At 37.6% G+C, this 16,971-nt stretch overlaps 1 protein-coding gene across 9 annotated transcripts in view; it reads right to left on the bottom strand.

Annotated features, from left to right (window-relative positions):
- Positions 1-16,971, bottom strand: part of LMNTD1 (lamin tail domain containing 1) — a 365,312-nt gene that overhangs the window by 232,062 nt on the left and 116,279 nt on the right. For 8 of the 9 annotated variants that reach the window (XR_006889733.1, XM_046669396.1, XM_046669406.1 and 5 more), the window contains one exon: positions 12,913-13,036. The exons of the other annotated variant lie outside the window; for it this stretch is intronic. Coding sequence is in view for 7 of the 8 variants with exons in the window: in XM_046669396.1 (XP_046525352.1) it covers positions 12,913-13,008 (96 nt within the window). In the remaining variant the exon portion in view is untranslated. The remainder of the gene's footprint in view (positions 1-12,912; positions 13,037-16,971) is intronic. 9 annotated transcript variants of the gene reach the window in all.

The raw sequence follows: 16,971 nt of genomic DNA, 5'->3' as shown, positions 1-16,971 counted from the left end.
CCAGCAATAGCACTGAAAACAATACTAAGTCCTTGGTTGGTTTGGAATTGAGTGACTAAAGAGGTAAATTTTAGATAAGGAATTGAGGAGAGATGAAAATATGGAGAAACAGAAGGAGGGCAGTTCTCCACACACCACTGAGAGAAATATCCTGGCCTAGTGGCTTTTAACTCCAAAGCCCATAGTTTTTCCACAACACTTTGCTGCATTTTGTCTGCAACTATTTCCATTTGGGAACCCAGCAATTTATCTCAAACAATAGGTACATGCATTGGAACACTTGCAAGCAATGAGCTTGGTGAGGAACGGTGGTGAGTGTAAAAGCACTATTCATCTTTAAGAGAAACTGATAAGACAACTATTCTTGTAAATTCCATATGTCAAGATTTTTTTGAAAGTTGTTTCTAACAGAAATTTTTATCCACAACCTAAACCACCACAGTAAAAGCATAGGATGTTGTAAGAAAGAGTTTAAGAAGAAAATAATGAAGGATTTGGAACTCAAAGTCTCCTCGAAGTTTCTTTCATCCATAACAAGATAAAATAGTGAAAATTATGTAACCAAATACTTTGTTTTAAGAGTGGGACAAGCTATTTTTTAAAAAGCATTTTGGGAGGGGAGGGCAAAAAGGGTGATTAGCTCACATGTGAGGGGATGGACTATAATTAGTTTTTGGATGGTGAACATGATGTAATCTACACAGAATTCAAAATATATTACAATGTACATCCGAAAGCTATATAATGTTATAATCCAATGTTACAGCAATTAGAAAAAAAAAAAGAAAAGAACAGAGAAAAAAAAGATAACTTCATTCTCTTGCTCAGGACCTCAAGGTAGCAACAACAAACCTTCAGAAAATGTTCAAGGGACAAACTTCTACTGTGGCAACTAGGCTGAAAGCTATAGAATGGAATGACCATCTGATCATAGTCTTCACACTATATGGTGGATTACAAAGATAGCCACAATATTTGCAGGTCCTCTCCTCAAGGGTGGAGTCTATGTTCACATCTCCTGGACCTGGGCTGGCTCTGTGTTGTGCTTTGGCCGACAGACTGTGGCAAACATGAGTCTGTGCAAGTTCCAAGCCTAGACATCAAGAGGCCTTGAAGCTTCCGTTCTTGCCGTGACCTCTACCCAGTGAATAATCTCAGGCTGCCTTCCAGAGAATGAAAGACATGGCCCAACTATATAGGTTGCCCCTGCCAACAGGAAGCCAACCACCAGACAAGTGATTGAGGTCATTGACTGCCAGCTGACTGAAGTCACATGAATGATCCCTGATGAGACCGGAAGAACCAACCAGCTGAGCTCAGTCCAGTTTGCCAACCCACAGAATTGTGAGCTAAATAAACAGTTGCTGGTTTTAGCTTCTAAAATAAATAAATAAAAAGTATTTAAAAGCCAATCTAAATCTTTATTCAAGCTGATGTTATTTGTTGTGATTTGCTTGACTTTATGGTGAACACAGGTAGACAAAATTTTCTTCTCCACAGACTCTAAAAATGGAAGATACTGTGGTCATTCAATTTCCCTTTAGAAGGGTGTAACACTATTCTACTAATCCTGGCACAGACTTAAACTTTGATATAACAGATTAGTAGGTATAAATCTTGGAAAGGTAAATCTACTGAAAAAGCAGGAGATATTAACACAGCATTGCTTAAAAGAATTGTACCTATCCCACCCACTTTCTTGTTTCTTCACCTAATACGACACAGAAGCCATGTATGTTTTGTCCTTGCAGTATTTTAATTACACAGCATATTTTTCCATCTCACAATTTCCCAAAGCTCTTTCTCAATTTGGTTTTCTCAGCAAATGAGAAGAAAAACTAAGGAATCAGTAATATGTAGAATTTCATTTTCTGTAGGAATTTAGTGATTTGCTGTGAATAAGTTTAAGAAATTTATTGGAAAGTTCAACATAGTTTATGTAAGTTTGTAAATATCTGAACAGTCATAAATTTCAGGAGGCCTATATTTTTCTTTTCACCCAATTTTTTTATTTCACCGTATATTTTTTATTTTCACCCAATCAGATAAGAACTTGTCAATCAATCAATACATACTCAAGAAGTAAAATTTATTTATTTCACAAATATTTATTAAACATCTGACAAAGGCCAGGCAATAACTAGGCATTGGGATATGATAGGAATATCTAGAAAGAATCCTTGCCCTCGCCAAATCTATAATGATCCAGCATAGAAGATAGAGAAGCAAGAAACAAATTAAGGGTGCTAAATTGTAGTGGCAGAAGCACCTATAGGAGAGCACATCCTACAAATATCTTCCTTCTGGGTATTTTTCAGTACCTAAAATTAATCATTTATTTGTTTTCATGTTTTTTCTCCTTGCTCCCAATAACATGTAAGCAGCTAAGTTAGTTTAGGTGGGACCAGGAAAAGCTGATAGGCAGCACATCCCACAAATATCTCCCTTCTGGGTATTTGCCAGTACCTAAAATTATTCATTTATTTGTTTCCATGTTTACTGTCTGTCTGTTCCCAATAGTGTGCAAGCTTCTTAAAGGACAATGACTGTTTGTCCACTGCTGGATCTCCAGAGCCTAAACAAGGTCTGGCACACGATAGTCACTGAGTAAATATTTGCTGACTAAAGGACTAACTGGTAAGAAATGATGCTGAGATGTTTAGGCTTCATTTCCCAACCAGTGGAAAGCATGGAATGGTTTTCAGCAGCAGAATAGCATGATCTGGTGTACAGTACCAGACTGGCTCCATAGGAAAAGTGGGTTGGGCAGAAAAGGGAAGGTTGACGACCTTCAGTGAGGGACCTACGCCCAAATGTGGGTCAAAATCGATGATGGCCTAAAGTTCGTGATGGCAGTGGGGAGGGAGAGAAGTGCACAGATTCAGGAGATGTTTAGGAAGTAGAACCAACAGGCTTGGTGACTGGATGTGGTGTAGGGAGGAGGGGATTAGTCAAGAATGATTCCAGGTCTGAATCACTGGATGGTTGGATGACATTAATATTTGTTAAGGTAGGAAGCACTGGAGAAGAAGGATTTTCTTGGGGGATATCAAGAATTCAGATTGAGCATGTGTTCTTTGAGATGCCTGTATGATATTCAGGTAAAAATGTCCAACAGATAATCAAATAAATGGACCCAAAACTAAAAGGGTGTCTGGACTAGAGATAGAAGTTGAACTTCTAGTTCAACGCAGAAATTCAGTTGAATTCCAAACTTATGAGGAAGTTATAATCAGAACAGAATATTTTTTTCTTTCCATTTTTATGACACTTGGTGTGCCACACTTGCTAAGCATTAGCTGCTGCTGATGACAACTTCCTGGTGTCAGACTAGTCTTCAAGTTGAAGTGCTGAACTGAACTGACAGGGGCCTGGCCTAGTGCAATTTCCAAATTGCTTGGCAGCTGAAAGAGGTGAAAAACTCATTACCAAGCCATCTGTCCTGAAATTCTGCCCTGATTTCTAGGCCAGAGAAATTTGAATAATTTCAAGAAAATTTAAATAGCACACACAGATCAATAAATTCTTTGGCTATCAGCTCTATATCCTAGTTTATTGAACATTAACAAAAACCTCAGAAAGTTGAGCAAGGTGGCAGTATTAGCATGTAGATACCCTAGATGTGGCCTTCATTTCAGTAGAAAACATAATTTAATGGACAATCAGAGGTCTTTCCATTAAGTATACTACGTTTTTGTTACTAATGTTGGGTTTTCCCCCTATTTCTATGATCTGCTTTTAGGCCTATATTAAGGTACTCCTGCACAATAAAATTAAATAATAGTACGAGCAATGAAATTAATATAATGGTCAATTTTAATCTCTTGCTTGTTGAAGAGAAAGTTTTCTGGATTCAAAGTTTTCTTCCTCTACTTCCCTCCAGTCCTTTCTTCCTCTTTTTCTTTCCCTTCTTCCTCGCCGTCTCTCCCTTCCTCCCTCTATTTCTTTTGTTCATTCCATTACGAAAAAGCACAGGATTTTAAGTCAGACAGAACTGGATTTGAATCAGATCTCTACCGAATTTTAATTAAAGCTCTGAACCTGTTTCCTAAGTTTTAAATAATATTGATGATTTCTCGTCGGCAGTGCAAGCAGGGCCTTTGGAGACCTGGGCTCACCATGACCCAGCACATCACAGACTGTTATCATTAGCCAGCAGTAGCTAGGACTTCAGTGTTTAGGCCAGAAGAGTATTGTAGGAGCCCACTATATGCAGCTGCCTTTCCTTAATGCCTGAAATGGCAATTACTCATTCTATGTCAAGCAGTTAAGTGCTATATAGCTTAGTTAAGAGCCTACCTGTGGGAAGTACAGACCTCAGTCTGAATGTGAGCTCCATCATTTATTATTTGTATAATCTTGGGAAAGTTTTTAGATTTCTCTAAGCTTTAGTTTCTTTAATTCTAAAATAAGAATAATGGCTCTTATGTAATAGAATTGGAGGTAATGTATGCCAAGTAATTAATAGTGATTAGCACACAACAAACAATATTCATTGTGGGGTGTTAGAGTACCGTAATTTGCCTATTTGCTTATTATTGAATAATTTTTTTTTTTCTTTCCATAGAACTTTGAGCACATGTAACATGATGTGCTTGCAGAGATTTGAGCGGATATCACTATCGCCAATGCTATCCTAGGGCGGTCAAATGAAGAGATTGTCCCAGGATTCTGGATGTGGCTTGACCCAATAGAACTGTGACATTCCCCCAAAGAAACCCAGGCCTTTTGTGTCACAGACATATTTTTCTTCAATAAGAGAAAAGAAAGAATATTGTCATTAAAAGTTTCAAATGCTGAAGACATTACCTTTAGGAGCTTTCCCGAAGGTTTTGGCATCTGTTCACCTATTTTCTTCAGGTTTAAATCAATATGATTATTTCCCAATGTAATGGCAATTGAGACACCAACAAAAACAGAAAATATGGAAATTCAGAGGTGAAAAGAATGTCTCATCCTACTATTTCACTTATGAACATTATTATTGTAATTATCATTATTTAATAAGTATTGTATTTAGCCAATAGTTTTGACTAATCTATTATGAATACATTTTTAATGTAAGAAACTCAGAATGTCTAAGAATTAATTTATGAAAAGCCCAGTTTTTGTATTGCCTTTTCTCAATCCTGAGTTCATATTTCACTAGAAAAGGCAGAATCTAACATGTAAGTTCTATCTATTATGTAATTAAATTGAATAGTAAAGAATATTTGGAATGGCTTAAAGTAATAGGGCAAAAGGAGGGGTTAGGAAAGGCCAAATGGAATGAATCTTTGATACAGCAGAGAAGCCTTTCTCAGACTTTCACGTGCCTATACGTCTGCTGGAGAGCTTGTTCAAATGCAGAATCTGATTCAGTAGCCCAGAGGGTGGGAACTGAGGTTTGGCATTTCTAACAAACTTCCGGGTACCGAGGGTGCTGCTGGTCCCCTACCACACTCTGAGTAGTGAGGAAGAATCTAGAATCCAGTGACAAGTGGGGAGAGACAATGGCTTGTACCCTGTAGTTCAGCATCATAGAAGACATCTGAAAACTCAACCACCAGCCATTTGGAATCTCTCGTCTTTTAACACAACAGCTCTCTGACAATTTGATAGTAATAACTGACTTAGACCTCTTCAATGAGTAGAAGGCACAACCTCTGCAAACCTGATGAACATTGATCAAATAGCCAGAGAAGTGACAATAATAAGGTGACATCATCTGCTGAGGTGAAAATGCAAAAACAGGACGAGAAACCTATTCTACCACCTTTGTCAGAATTGGGCCATTCCATACACCTGAAACTACTGTAATCTTATATGTCAATTATATATTAATGATAAAAAATAATTGGGGGACTGGCCCAGTGGCGTAGCGGTGAAGTTCACGCACACCACTTCAGCAGCTCTGATTCGCTGGTTCGGTTCCCAGGCGAGGACTGGCATTGCTTATCAACCCATGCTGTGGCAGGAGTCCCCGCCACATAATATAGTAGAGGAAAATGGGCACAGATGTTAGCTGAGGGCTAATCTTCCTCAAAAAACAAAAGAATTGACATTCTTTCACATACTCCAGTGGTGATTCTCAAGGTAGATTCTTTTGGAAAATTATAACAAACTTTCTACTGAAATTTTTTTTTCTGGTGGGCCTATCACCACGGAGGGTTCCTCTCCACTTTCTATAATATAAAACAAATTCACATTCACATTCACTTTCAACAGGTTTTAATTTTATACTAAGCAATTATATTAGAAGGAAGCACATGAAAGAAATACTTGAATATGTGAAAACCTTAAAGAGGTGGTATGCCCTAATTACGTTCAGAATTATTTGCTTTGCTGAACATGACACGAGAATGATAGTGGAAATCAATACTCTGGTTTATCTCTTTTTAAGAGTGTCTAATTTTATTAGAATATTTCCTTTTCTAAAAGCAGTCACCCTCTTTAGGCAGTGAAGGCACACTAGGTGTACCCAATGGCTTTCAACTGTGGTCAGTACACACTCTCTAATGACCTCAGGAAAGACTGTCAAAGGTGTCCTGTGCATGAAGATGTTTATGAAGCAGCGAGCCATCACACATATTTAACTGTTTTATCTTTGAGAGCCGAAGAGAATGTCAGAAGCCTCATTTCCTGGCTAGACAATAAGCATCCTGCCCTAAGCTTGGACACGTACACAGCACATCATTTCAATTGTGGCATGAGTGATGGCTGTAAGTATGACAGCTGACACATTCGCTAAACCATTGCTCTTGGAAACAAGGCAGTCTGCAAACTCAGAGAGGGAGATTTTGCTAGCTGGGTGTTTATATCTACATTAGTGACCTGGGGAGAATAATAGCTTTATTTCAGAACAAGTTGCATAAGTAGAGAGATATCCTGACTTTTACAACAGAGTAGCAGATGCTTTTGGTTTTTTTCCAGTCATTTCACTTTTGTTTGCTGGCTATCTTAATGTAAAATGACTCTCGAAAGAGTTTTGCAAATTTATCTCCTTCAACTGTACCCATCCTCTGTGCTAAAGAGTTGTTGCAATTGCTTCAGAAATGGAAACCCTGATTTATACTTTACAAGTATTTCAAAGACGCCACAGCACAGTGGGACCTGCATCCACTTGTCTTCATTCCCTTGATAAGCAGGAAAGCATCCTGGAGGAAAAGAAGGCACAGGCGGCCACTGGGAAGCCAGAGTTCATGTTCCCTGTGAGAGCCATTCATCCTGTCACTAACATGACACCTTACTTAAGCTACCCAGACAAAAATAGATCTTCACTCGAGCTGGAAAAGCCATGGGTTGGAGAAGTACAGAACTACCAGTTTACATATTTCAGCTCCGTCTGTGAAAATGACTCCCTGTCTGGAGGTAACCTTGGCCAGGTTAGTTCACTTAAGCTGCAGAGAATTGATCCACCTTTCTTGTCAACCAAGTGAACAACCACTTTCAAAATAATAACGAACATAGTCAAAGAAAATGCAGCAAATTAACTTGAAGCTGATATGATATCAGGTTGGACTACCTCTGACGACATTTGAACAAAATACTGAATTAGAAGCACATTTGTCTTTTTTTCAATAAGTGGTAAATTTTGAAACAAATAACCTATTTCAATTAATAATGATTTCATGTCAGTTAACTTTTTCTAGGATGTAGCTATTCAAATAACTCCCAGTTTGACAATTATCTTTTCTTCATAACTCTCCAATTGTTTTATAGGAATTCTTTTTTTCCCAGCTAGATTATAAAATCCTCCAGGGAAGCAATAACGTCTTTTTCATTCATGATTTAGGGCTAAATCACAAGGTCTCTGTGCTATCCATGACTCAACATGGATAGAGAGATGGGAAAGGATTCCAGTCTGGCCTCTAAGAAGTTCTCCATATGCAATGAAGGAGTACATTGTGTTCTTGTGCCACCATCTCCCTAACTACTCTATTCCTAATTGTGGCACAGCTGGATTGAACTAGAAGTAGATGGAGATTTGGGGGCAGATGGAGAAGGTGAGGACATTCTCTACCCTTGTCTCACCGTATGGGTGTTAGCCCTGGTGCTGTGGTACCAACTCACTGGTACTACTTCTGCTAGGTCTGAGATCTGATTGGAGTAAGTTTTACCCTCCCTGGAGTTTGAATTTCTACCTCTTTGTTTTAATAAAATAAAGTATCTCTGTACAGTGAATCTTGGCATAGAATTTTTTTTTGTAATTATAATACCACTAGTAATTACCATTTATTGAGCATGTATTAAATGATGAGTACTCTACATAGATTATCTAATTAAATCTACCCCAAAACTCTATGAGGTAGCTATTATTAGTCCCAAAACAGAGATAGAGAAATTGAGGCCTAGAGATCTTATCTAACCTCATGCATTTGGAAAGTGAAGGAGGACGTCTTTGAAACTGGCTCTGTGGGGCTACAAAGCCTAATGTGCTCCTAATGTGGGAGTCTTGAGTGCCTGCAACTTATTCTCATCTTGGAAAATAAAGCATCTCTATGTTTGTCAGGTTGCATAGCTACTGAATAAACTCTGTACAGTGGGATACTGAAATTGATGGAGCAATAATTTGTTCCATGTACAGCAGAAGTACTACCGTAAAGAATACTTAATGATGACTGAGATGCAGTTGCTATCTTCAATCAGCAGAAACACAAACTCAACCTTTTTGGATGATAGACCCTGCATAATTAACGAGACAACAAGACATAGAATAGATTCCAAAAACTAAATCTTTTGTTCTTTCCTTCATCATTTCATCCATAATAGAAATTAAAAGAATTATTGTTGCAAACACTAAAAAGAGGGTGAAAAGAGAAGTCACAAATTGGGAGAAGAGACTTGCAATACACATAACTCACAAAAAGAACTCCTGCAAGTTAATTAGAAAAAGACTAAGAACTCAATAGAAAAATGAAGAAGAGGTTTGAACAGGTTCTTCACAGAGAGGAAAACATAAATGGCCAATACAAAAGAAAAGATACACAGTCTCATTAGAAATCAAGGAGATGAAAATTAAAACCACAGTGAACTACCATGTTATACACACCTGACTGACAAATATTACAAGCCTGTAAGGAGTAACCCAAGCACTTACATAAGGCTGGTGGGAGGGTACATAGGTCCAACCACTCTGTAAAGCAATTTGACATTATCTAGAAAAGTTGTTTCAGTCCTAGGTATACGCCATAAGGACAATTTTGTCCACGTATACAAAAAGAAAACAGGCTCATAGCAATACTATGTGTATTAACCAAAAAAAGAGAAAAGAAAGTAAACAGAGAAGCAATCCAAATGTCAATGAATAGATCAACGATAAATGGATACACAGATTACAGTATATCCATGTGATGGAATATTTTATAAGTGAAAATAAATGAAGTACAGCTACATGTAACAATGTGAATGAATCTCAGGAATTAAAGATTAAACAAGAAGGCTGTTGCAGAAAAATATGTAAGATTCCATTTATAAAGCTCTCCGACATGCAAGACTAAATAACAGAGCAAGGGAATGATAAGGTAAAATTCAGGTCAGGACAGGGATGGGCTGGGTAGAGAGAAGTGGAGGGAGGAGATCTTGGGAAGACTCTCATAAGATGACCAAGTTAACTACAGTATTCTTTTTCTTAAATTTGGTGGGGGGGTGTCCAGGTAAACATTGCATAACTATACTTCTTAAAATTCTTTTTTGTGGTGTTTTATTAATTGTAGTAAAATATACATAACACAAAATTGACCGTTTTAACCATTTAAGTGTACAGTTCAGTGGAATTAAGTATATTCACATTAGTATGCAATCATCATCACTAGATAAGAGAATTATTCTTTTTTTTGAAGTATAATTAATATGACAGTATATTAGCTTTCGGTGTACAATGTAATGATTTGGTATTTGTATATATTGCAAAATGACTACCAAAATAAGTTCAGTTAACATCCATCACCATACATAGTTACAATTTTTTCCTTGTGATGAGAACTGTCAAGATCCAGTCTCCTAGCTACTCTTGAATACACAATGCAGTATTATTAACTATAGTCTATAGTCACCATGGTACATTACATCCCCATGACTTATTCATTTTATTTTATTTATTTATTTACTTATTTTTAGTGAGGAAGATTGTCCCTGAGCTAACATCTGTGGTAATCTTCCTCTATTTTGTATGTGGGACAGTGCCACAGCATGGCTTGATGGTGTGTAGGTCTGCACCCAGGATCTGAACCCACAAACTCCGGGTCACAAAAGTGAAACTTCACTATACTGCCGGCTGGCCTCTGACTTATTCATTTTAAAACTGGAAATTTGTAACTTTTGACCCTCTTTACCCGTTTAACCCACCCTGCACCTCTCACCTCAGGCAACTACCAATCTGTTCTCTATATCTATGAGCTTGTTTTGTTACAATTTCACACATACTTGAGATCATACAGTATTTATCTTTTTCTGTCTAACTTATTTCACTTAGCATAATACCCTCAAGGTACATCCATGTCATCACAAATAGCAAGATTTTATTCTTTTCGTGGATGAATAATATTCTTTTGTGTATATATATGCCACATTTGCTTTATCCATTCACCCATTGATGGACCTTTATGTTGTTTCCATATCTTGGCTATTGTAAATAATGCTGCAATGAACATGGAGGTGCATATATCTTTTCGAATTAGTGTTTTCATTTTCTTTGGATAAATACTCAGAAGTGGAATTGCTGAATCATATGATAGTTCTATTTTCAATTTTTTGAAGAAACTCCATACTATTTTCCTTAGTAGCTGCACCAATTTACACTCCCACCAACAGTGCAGAAGGATTCCCTTTTCTCCACATCCTCACCCAAACATCTTATTCCTTGTCCTTTGATAATAGGTCTTCTAACAGACGTGTGGTGATATCTCACTGTGGTTATCACTTGCATTTCCCTGATGATTAGTGATACTGAGCACCTTTTCATGACCTGTTGGCCATCTGTATGTCTTCTTTGGAAAAATGTCTATTCAGATCCTCTGCTCAATTTTAAATTTGTGTATTTTTTTGCTATTGAGTTGTATAAGTTCTTTATATATTTTAGGTTGTTACTGTTACATGCTGTCAAGTCAGCTCAACTCCTGGCCACCCCATGAATGAGTGATGTCTCCAATGTCCTGTCCTCAACAGCCCCATGCAGCTCCTTTAGACTTATGTCTATGATTTCCTTTATGGAGTCAACCCATGTCATATTTGTTCTTCCTCTTTTCCTGCTGCCTTGTACTTTCCCCAGCATTATTGATTTTTCCAAAGAATCCTGCCTTCTCATGATGTGCCCAAGTAGGACAGCCTCAGTTTTATCATTTTCCCTCCAGCAATAGTTCAGGCTTAATTTGCTCTGGGACCCACTTGTTCATCTTTCTGGAAGTCTAGGGTATCTGTAGAGCTCTCCTCTAACACCTTGTTTCAAATGAATCAATTTTTTCCTGTTAGCTTTCTTCACTGTCCAGTGTCCACAAGATACGTTTCGCATCCATACATGGTAATTAGGGATATGAGAGTGTGGATAATCTTGGCCTTGGTTTCTAATGACACCTCCTCACACTTGATGATCTTTCCTAATTCTCTTATTGATGTCCTTCCAAGTCTCAGTCTTCTCTTGATTTCTTGGCTGCAGTCTCCATTTAAATTGATGACTGAACAAAGGGAAACAAGCTCTTTAAGAATTTTAATGCCTTCATTGTCTATGTTAAAGTTGTGTAGTTCTTCTGTAGTAATGATTTTTGTCTTCTCGATGTTGACATGCCATCCTGCTTTGGCACTTTCTTCTTTCACTTTCCTCAGAAGTTGTTTCAAGTCATGGTCGCTTTCTGCCAGTAAGATGGTGTCATCTGGGTATCTTAGATTGTTGATATTTCTTCCACCAGTTTCCACTCCTCCTTCATCTCAGTCTAGCCCAGTTTTTCATAAGATATGTTTTGCATACAGACTAAACAGATAGGGAGATAAAATGCACCCTGTGTGACACCTTTGCCTTTAGGAGACAATGCTGTCTCTCCATATTCTGCCCTGACAGTGATTTCTTGTTTACAATACAGGTTATGCATCAGGGCAATCAAGTGTCGAGGCACATCCATTTCTTTCAGAGCAGCCCATAACTTTTCAGGATCCACGGAGTCAGAAGCTTTACTATAGTCTATAAAACACAGACTAATCTTCTGAAATTCTTTGGCGCACTCCAGTAGACAAAGGGTAATGACAATTAGGTCTGTTATTTTGGATGTTAACCCCTTATCAGACAGATGATTTGCAAATATTTTCTCCCATTCAGTAGGTTGCCTTTTCATTTTGTTGATGGTTTCCTTTGCTGTGGAGGAGAATTACTGTTTTTGTCTAATAATATTTGATTAATCACTTTCACATCTTTGGTGAATTTTAGCCAGTTCATGATCATAAGAAAAAATTTCTCATTTTGGTAAGTTATTGTAATGAGAAACGTTTTTTGTGAGTGAGAACAGTAGATTGAGGTAGTCTGAGGAAATTAATATAATATGTGGAGAAAGGTTAAGACGCTTGATCCTCTGAAGTAATAAAAAAGCAGCTACATATTTTCAGTAGTATGTGAAGGTTCGATGACACCTAGAATTTAAGGGGTTCTATCAACTACCCTTTGGGTCAATTGTATAACAATTTTTAAGTCAGATAATTGTTTTATTGAATTAATTAGATTTCATCTCTCTCTCTCTAATTATTTTATAGCCTAGTAGTCCAAAAAAATGTATGACACAGTTGCATCTGGACACTTTCCAAATATTACATAATTAGAAATGACAAGTAATTGTTTTATAATGCTTTCCATAATCCCAATTCATGTGTTCTATGAAGAACAAGGATAAAATAGCAGGTATGAAGCCCAAATTTTTCACAACTCATCCTTTCGAGCATTATTGATCTCACCTTCTTCTTCAATGCTGGGATTTCAGACCCAAGCTTAGTAATTCTTGTGGCACTGTTCGTTTGTTTCCTGTGCCTGTTGCAGCATGACTTGATCATTGTTTAAAGGCATTTGTAACTCCAGAAACTGAGGGCAGAAAAAAAAAAGGGAACAGGGCCATGTTAGGCAAGAATTCTCTGTTTTATAATAAAAGACGCCATTGAATGCCAAAGCTGATTATGAAACAAACCCCATCAAGATCTGAAAATTCCACCAGAGAATGAAGCATTATGGGAATTTTCATCAGTTCTCATTTCTTTTCTGCCTGCAGGAGTTCTTTGTTAAAAACAATATATTAACTCATTAAAAAAAAAAATCTGGAAAGACTTCAAAAACAGTCGCTTAATATGTTACATTTTATGACGTTTTATAGCCAATTCATGTTTTAACAAGTCCATTCATTTAGTAATTGCAATAGATTATCTGATACATTTCCTTTTTATAAACAAGATTTTTCCTCAGGGGGCTGGCCCAGTGGCTCAGGGGTTAAGTTCACATGTTCCACTTTGGCGGCCCAGGGTTCGCTGGTCCAGATCCCAGGTGCAGACATGGCACCAATTGGAAAGCCACGCTGTGGTAGGCGTCCCACATATAAAGTAGAGGAAGACAGGCATGGATGTTAGCTCAGGGCCTGTCTTCCTCAGAAAAAAGAGGAGGATTGGCAGCAGATGTTAGCTCAGGGCTAATCTTCCTCAAAAAAAAAAAAAAAATTCCTCAGGAAGCATAGTTTGTTTAAATTTTTTTTAAAATCTCAATTTCTTTACAGGATAGTTCCATAAATATTCACAATGTATAACTTTGTATTACACATTTATTATAAAGGCCTTAATCAACAATGAACCATGAATAATAATGATAATACACTTTGCTGGTTCTGCTTCTTTTAATTAAATTTTAATTAAAAGTCAGCACATGGCACTAAGAAGGCGACATACAGATTATTTGTAACAAGATGGCAAAGTAAATTAAAATTGTAAATAATTGTTTCATCGTCCAAATATCTGAATTTCACTGAATTCTGAGAGGCAGCAGGGTCCCGTGGAATCCTTGGCTGGTGTATCTAGATTTCTGTTTTCTTAGTGGTAAATTGAAAATGACAACACCATCAACTGACTTTATTACAAAAAGAAATGAAACACCAAGTGTTCTATCTAAACCTAATTATAATTTATTAGGGGCATTCGTTTAAGCATCTTCTGGAAGTTCTTATCTAGGGTGATACACACAAAGCCAATTTGATAATGCTCCTGACAGTGCTGATTCATTAAATTTCTATAAATCTCTGAAATACTTTCCTTTAGAAAGTAATATATGTATATATATATTAAATACACACACATAAATATTATAATACATTATAACAAACTCTTTATGTATATACTTATATAAACTCCTTCACCGCACTCCACCCATGCTGTAGGTGGCGTTTCTCAGCCAATGAGATTTAGCCTCTAGCCGACACACTGTGCTGTACACATATTCCTGGCTAAAGAGCAATAGTGCACCATACTGCAAAGGCCCTTAGCCAAAGAGTACTCTACCTGATTTTTCTAAGTTGAGTGGGTTCTAAAACATGTATTGTTTACTCTGCTCTTATGGCTGCTCTTTCTACTATTCATTTTATGCTATGGTGAACAGTTTTAACCTGTAATGTATGACCAAAAGTCAAAAAGTATGCAAGTGATAGATATACCCAAAAAAAGGTGGTGGGGGGTAAGTAGACTACATGATGTCTTCAAGGAAATGACTTAGGAATCAGAGAGTAAAAACCATGAAACACTTACTGATTTTTACAGGTCCTTTGACCTTCGTGAACATCATAAACATCACTGCAAGCTGGAGGACGGACCAGCAAAGAGAGATTGTCCACGTTGATCGTTTAGAGAGCATCTCCTTGGGGCTGTTCTCCAAAGAACCCACAGAGAAATGGTCCTGCCATTTCTGGGAATCCATCCCTTGAACTAAACCGGGTGTGCTATATTCAAAAGTTTTCTGGAGACATGGTCTGTTTTGGAAAGTAATTTAAAAGATACAGCTTTTTGATGGGACAAAAGGTGTTCGATAAACTGGCTGAATCACAGGAGGCACATTGCAGAGTGAAAAGATGGACCACATCTGGTGAAAGACTAAAAAGGTGAAAGTATGTCAAGAGAGACAAAAAATAAATAATAAGCTGAGCTAAGTTTAAATCTCATGCTTAACCCGGTACACTTAATACAAATGGAAGCCACTCTTCCCACGGAGTTGAAAGACTTAGAATGGCAGAAGATAGTAGACAAATCAGTCCACAATGGCTAATCTTGCTCAACCAACAGTGCCTGGCATATATATTTTTTAAGTGGTTGGTCCATGACTACACAAATGGCCCATATCACTCAAGTGAAATTAGCCTCTAACTAGAAAGTGAAGGCCGATCTTGTTTTCTAGATAGGGGACCAAATTTTACAAAATTTGTACTAGCAGGAAGATTCCACAGCAAGTATACACTTTACCACTTTTGATGCTAAAAATTACAGACAATTCTAAGATATCACAGCTATGTTATATATTTCATCAGAAAACAAAGAGTTTTCTTGTAGCTACTTACTCGGAGGAAAACTTTATGAGAAATCATAACCCTGTGATGTCTTTTTTTAGGTCTACTTTACATGAAATGAGTCCATGGCAATCAATCAAACTGATTCCTAGAAAAGATATTTTGCTTCCAAAAGCTGGACTTGCCTCCAAAAGCATTTAATTTTCATATTTCCTAGAAACATTGTCCCCTTCTCATTTCAATATCTCACAGATTAGGAGAGAAAATATGTGAACTCTTCCACTCTCCTCTACCCTCATCTTTCCTACACACACATATATTTAGAGGGAAAGAAAAGTTAAAGAAATACGAGAAAATCCTCTTTGCAGCAAATAAAACAGTGTTTAACCTCTGTCAATCATTTTACCTGCTCCTACTGAGTCTTCAGAGGTTTGAGGACTGGGGTTGTGGGGGAAGAGGCAGAGGAAGTGGGAAAGATCCAGGAGAAGTGACACTTCATTCCGTAAGCAGTGACTAGGCTCACTGACCAAGCTGGAGATACGACGGTAAATAAGATGCAGCCCACTATCATGGAAATTTCATTCTAAAGGTAGAAAAACTAAAAAATAAGCAAACAATAGTAAAACAATTATAAAATTGGAAATGTGATGAAAGGAACAAATGAAAGCTGAAAAATAATAATGGCTGTGGTGTGTACTGTAGATGGAGATGTACTTTAGACAGAATAGTCGAGGTCCAGTGAGAAGGAGTTGGCCATAGGAAGGTGGGGAAGCATTTCCTGGGGAAAAACAACCAGCACAATTGGTCCTGTGGTGGAAAAAGTGTGAGGAGCATTGAAGAATTTTGAGGAGAGACCCACAGTGACCGGCTCCCTTTCTGCAAAGATAGATATGGTCGACTTACAAAGAATGGGCTGCAGGCAGCCAAGAGCGAAAGTGGAGGGGCTTGGTAAAAGAAGTGGGCAGCCAGGATGAAGACGGAGCAGAGGAGATGGAGAGAAGTGAAGAGATGTGGCTTGCTGATGGAGTGGATATGAAGATGCAAGAAAAGGGAAGAATCAACAATGACTCCCAGGTTCCAACCTTGAGCCTTTGGGTGGCCAGCGGTGGCATGCACTGACATGAATAAGACTAGACACTGGGAAACAATTTGAAGGGAAGGATAAGGTGATTGAAGGGAAGAATTACACTTAGTGCTCTTTTCATGGATTAATTCTGTGGATTTACTCTGTCAGAAGTGGCAATAAGCAGAAATTCACCTACAAATAACCTCATCACTGATCCTGTTGGAGCCATGAAATATCTGCTTTATAAAATGAGGAGATTACAAAACTAAATACTGAATTATTCCTCTCAACCTGGTATAGCGCTAAACATGTGAGAACTATGAGTCTCACAATGCACAGCACATTTTGAGCTTCTCAGAGGACAGTACGGAATATGTGTGAAAGGCTCATTAATTTAGTATCCAGGAATGTGTTGTTGGA

Source organism: Equus quagga, chromosome 1 (assembly GCF_021613505.1).
Source record: "Equus quagga isolate Etosha38 chromosome 1, UCLA_HA_Equagga_1.0, whole genome shotgun sequence".
NCBI lineage: Eukaryota > Metazoa > Chordata > Mammalia > Perissodactyla > Equidae > Equus > Equus quagga.
This window is presented reverse-complemented; position numbering and strand designations above follow the sequence as displayed.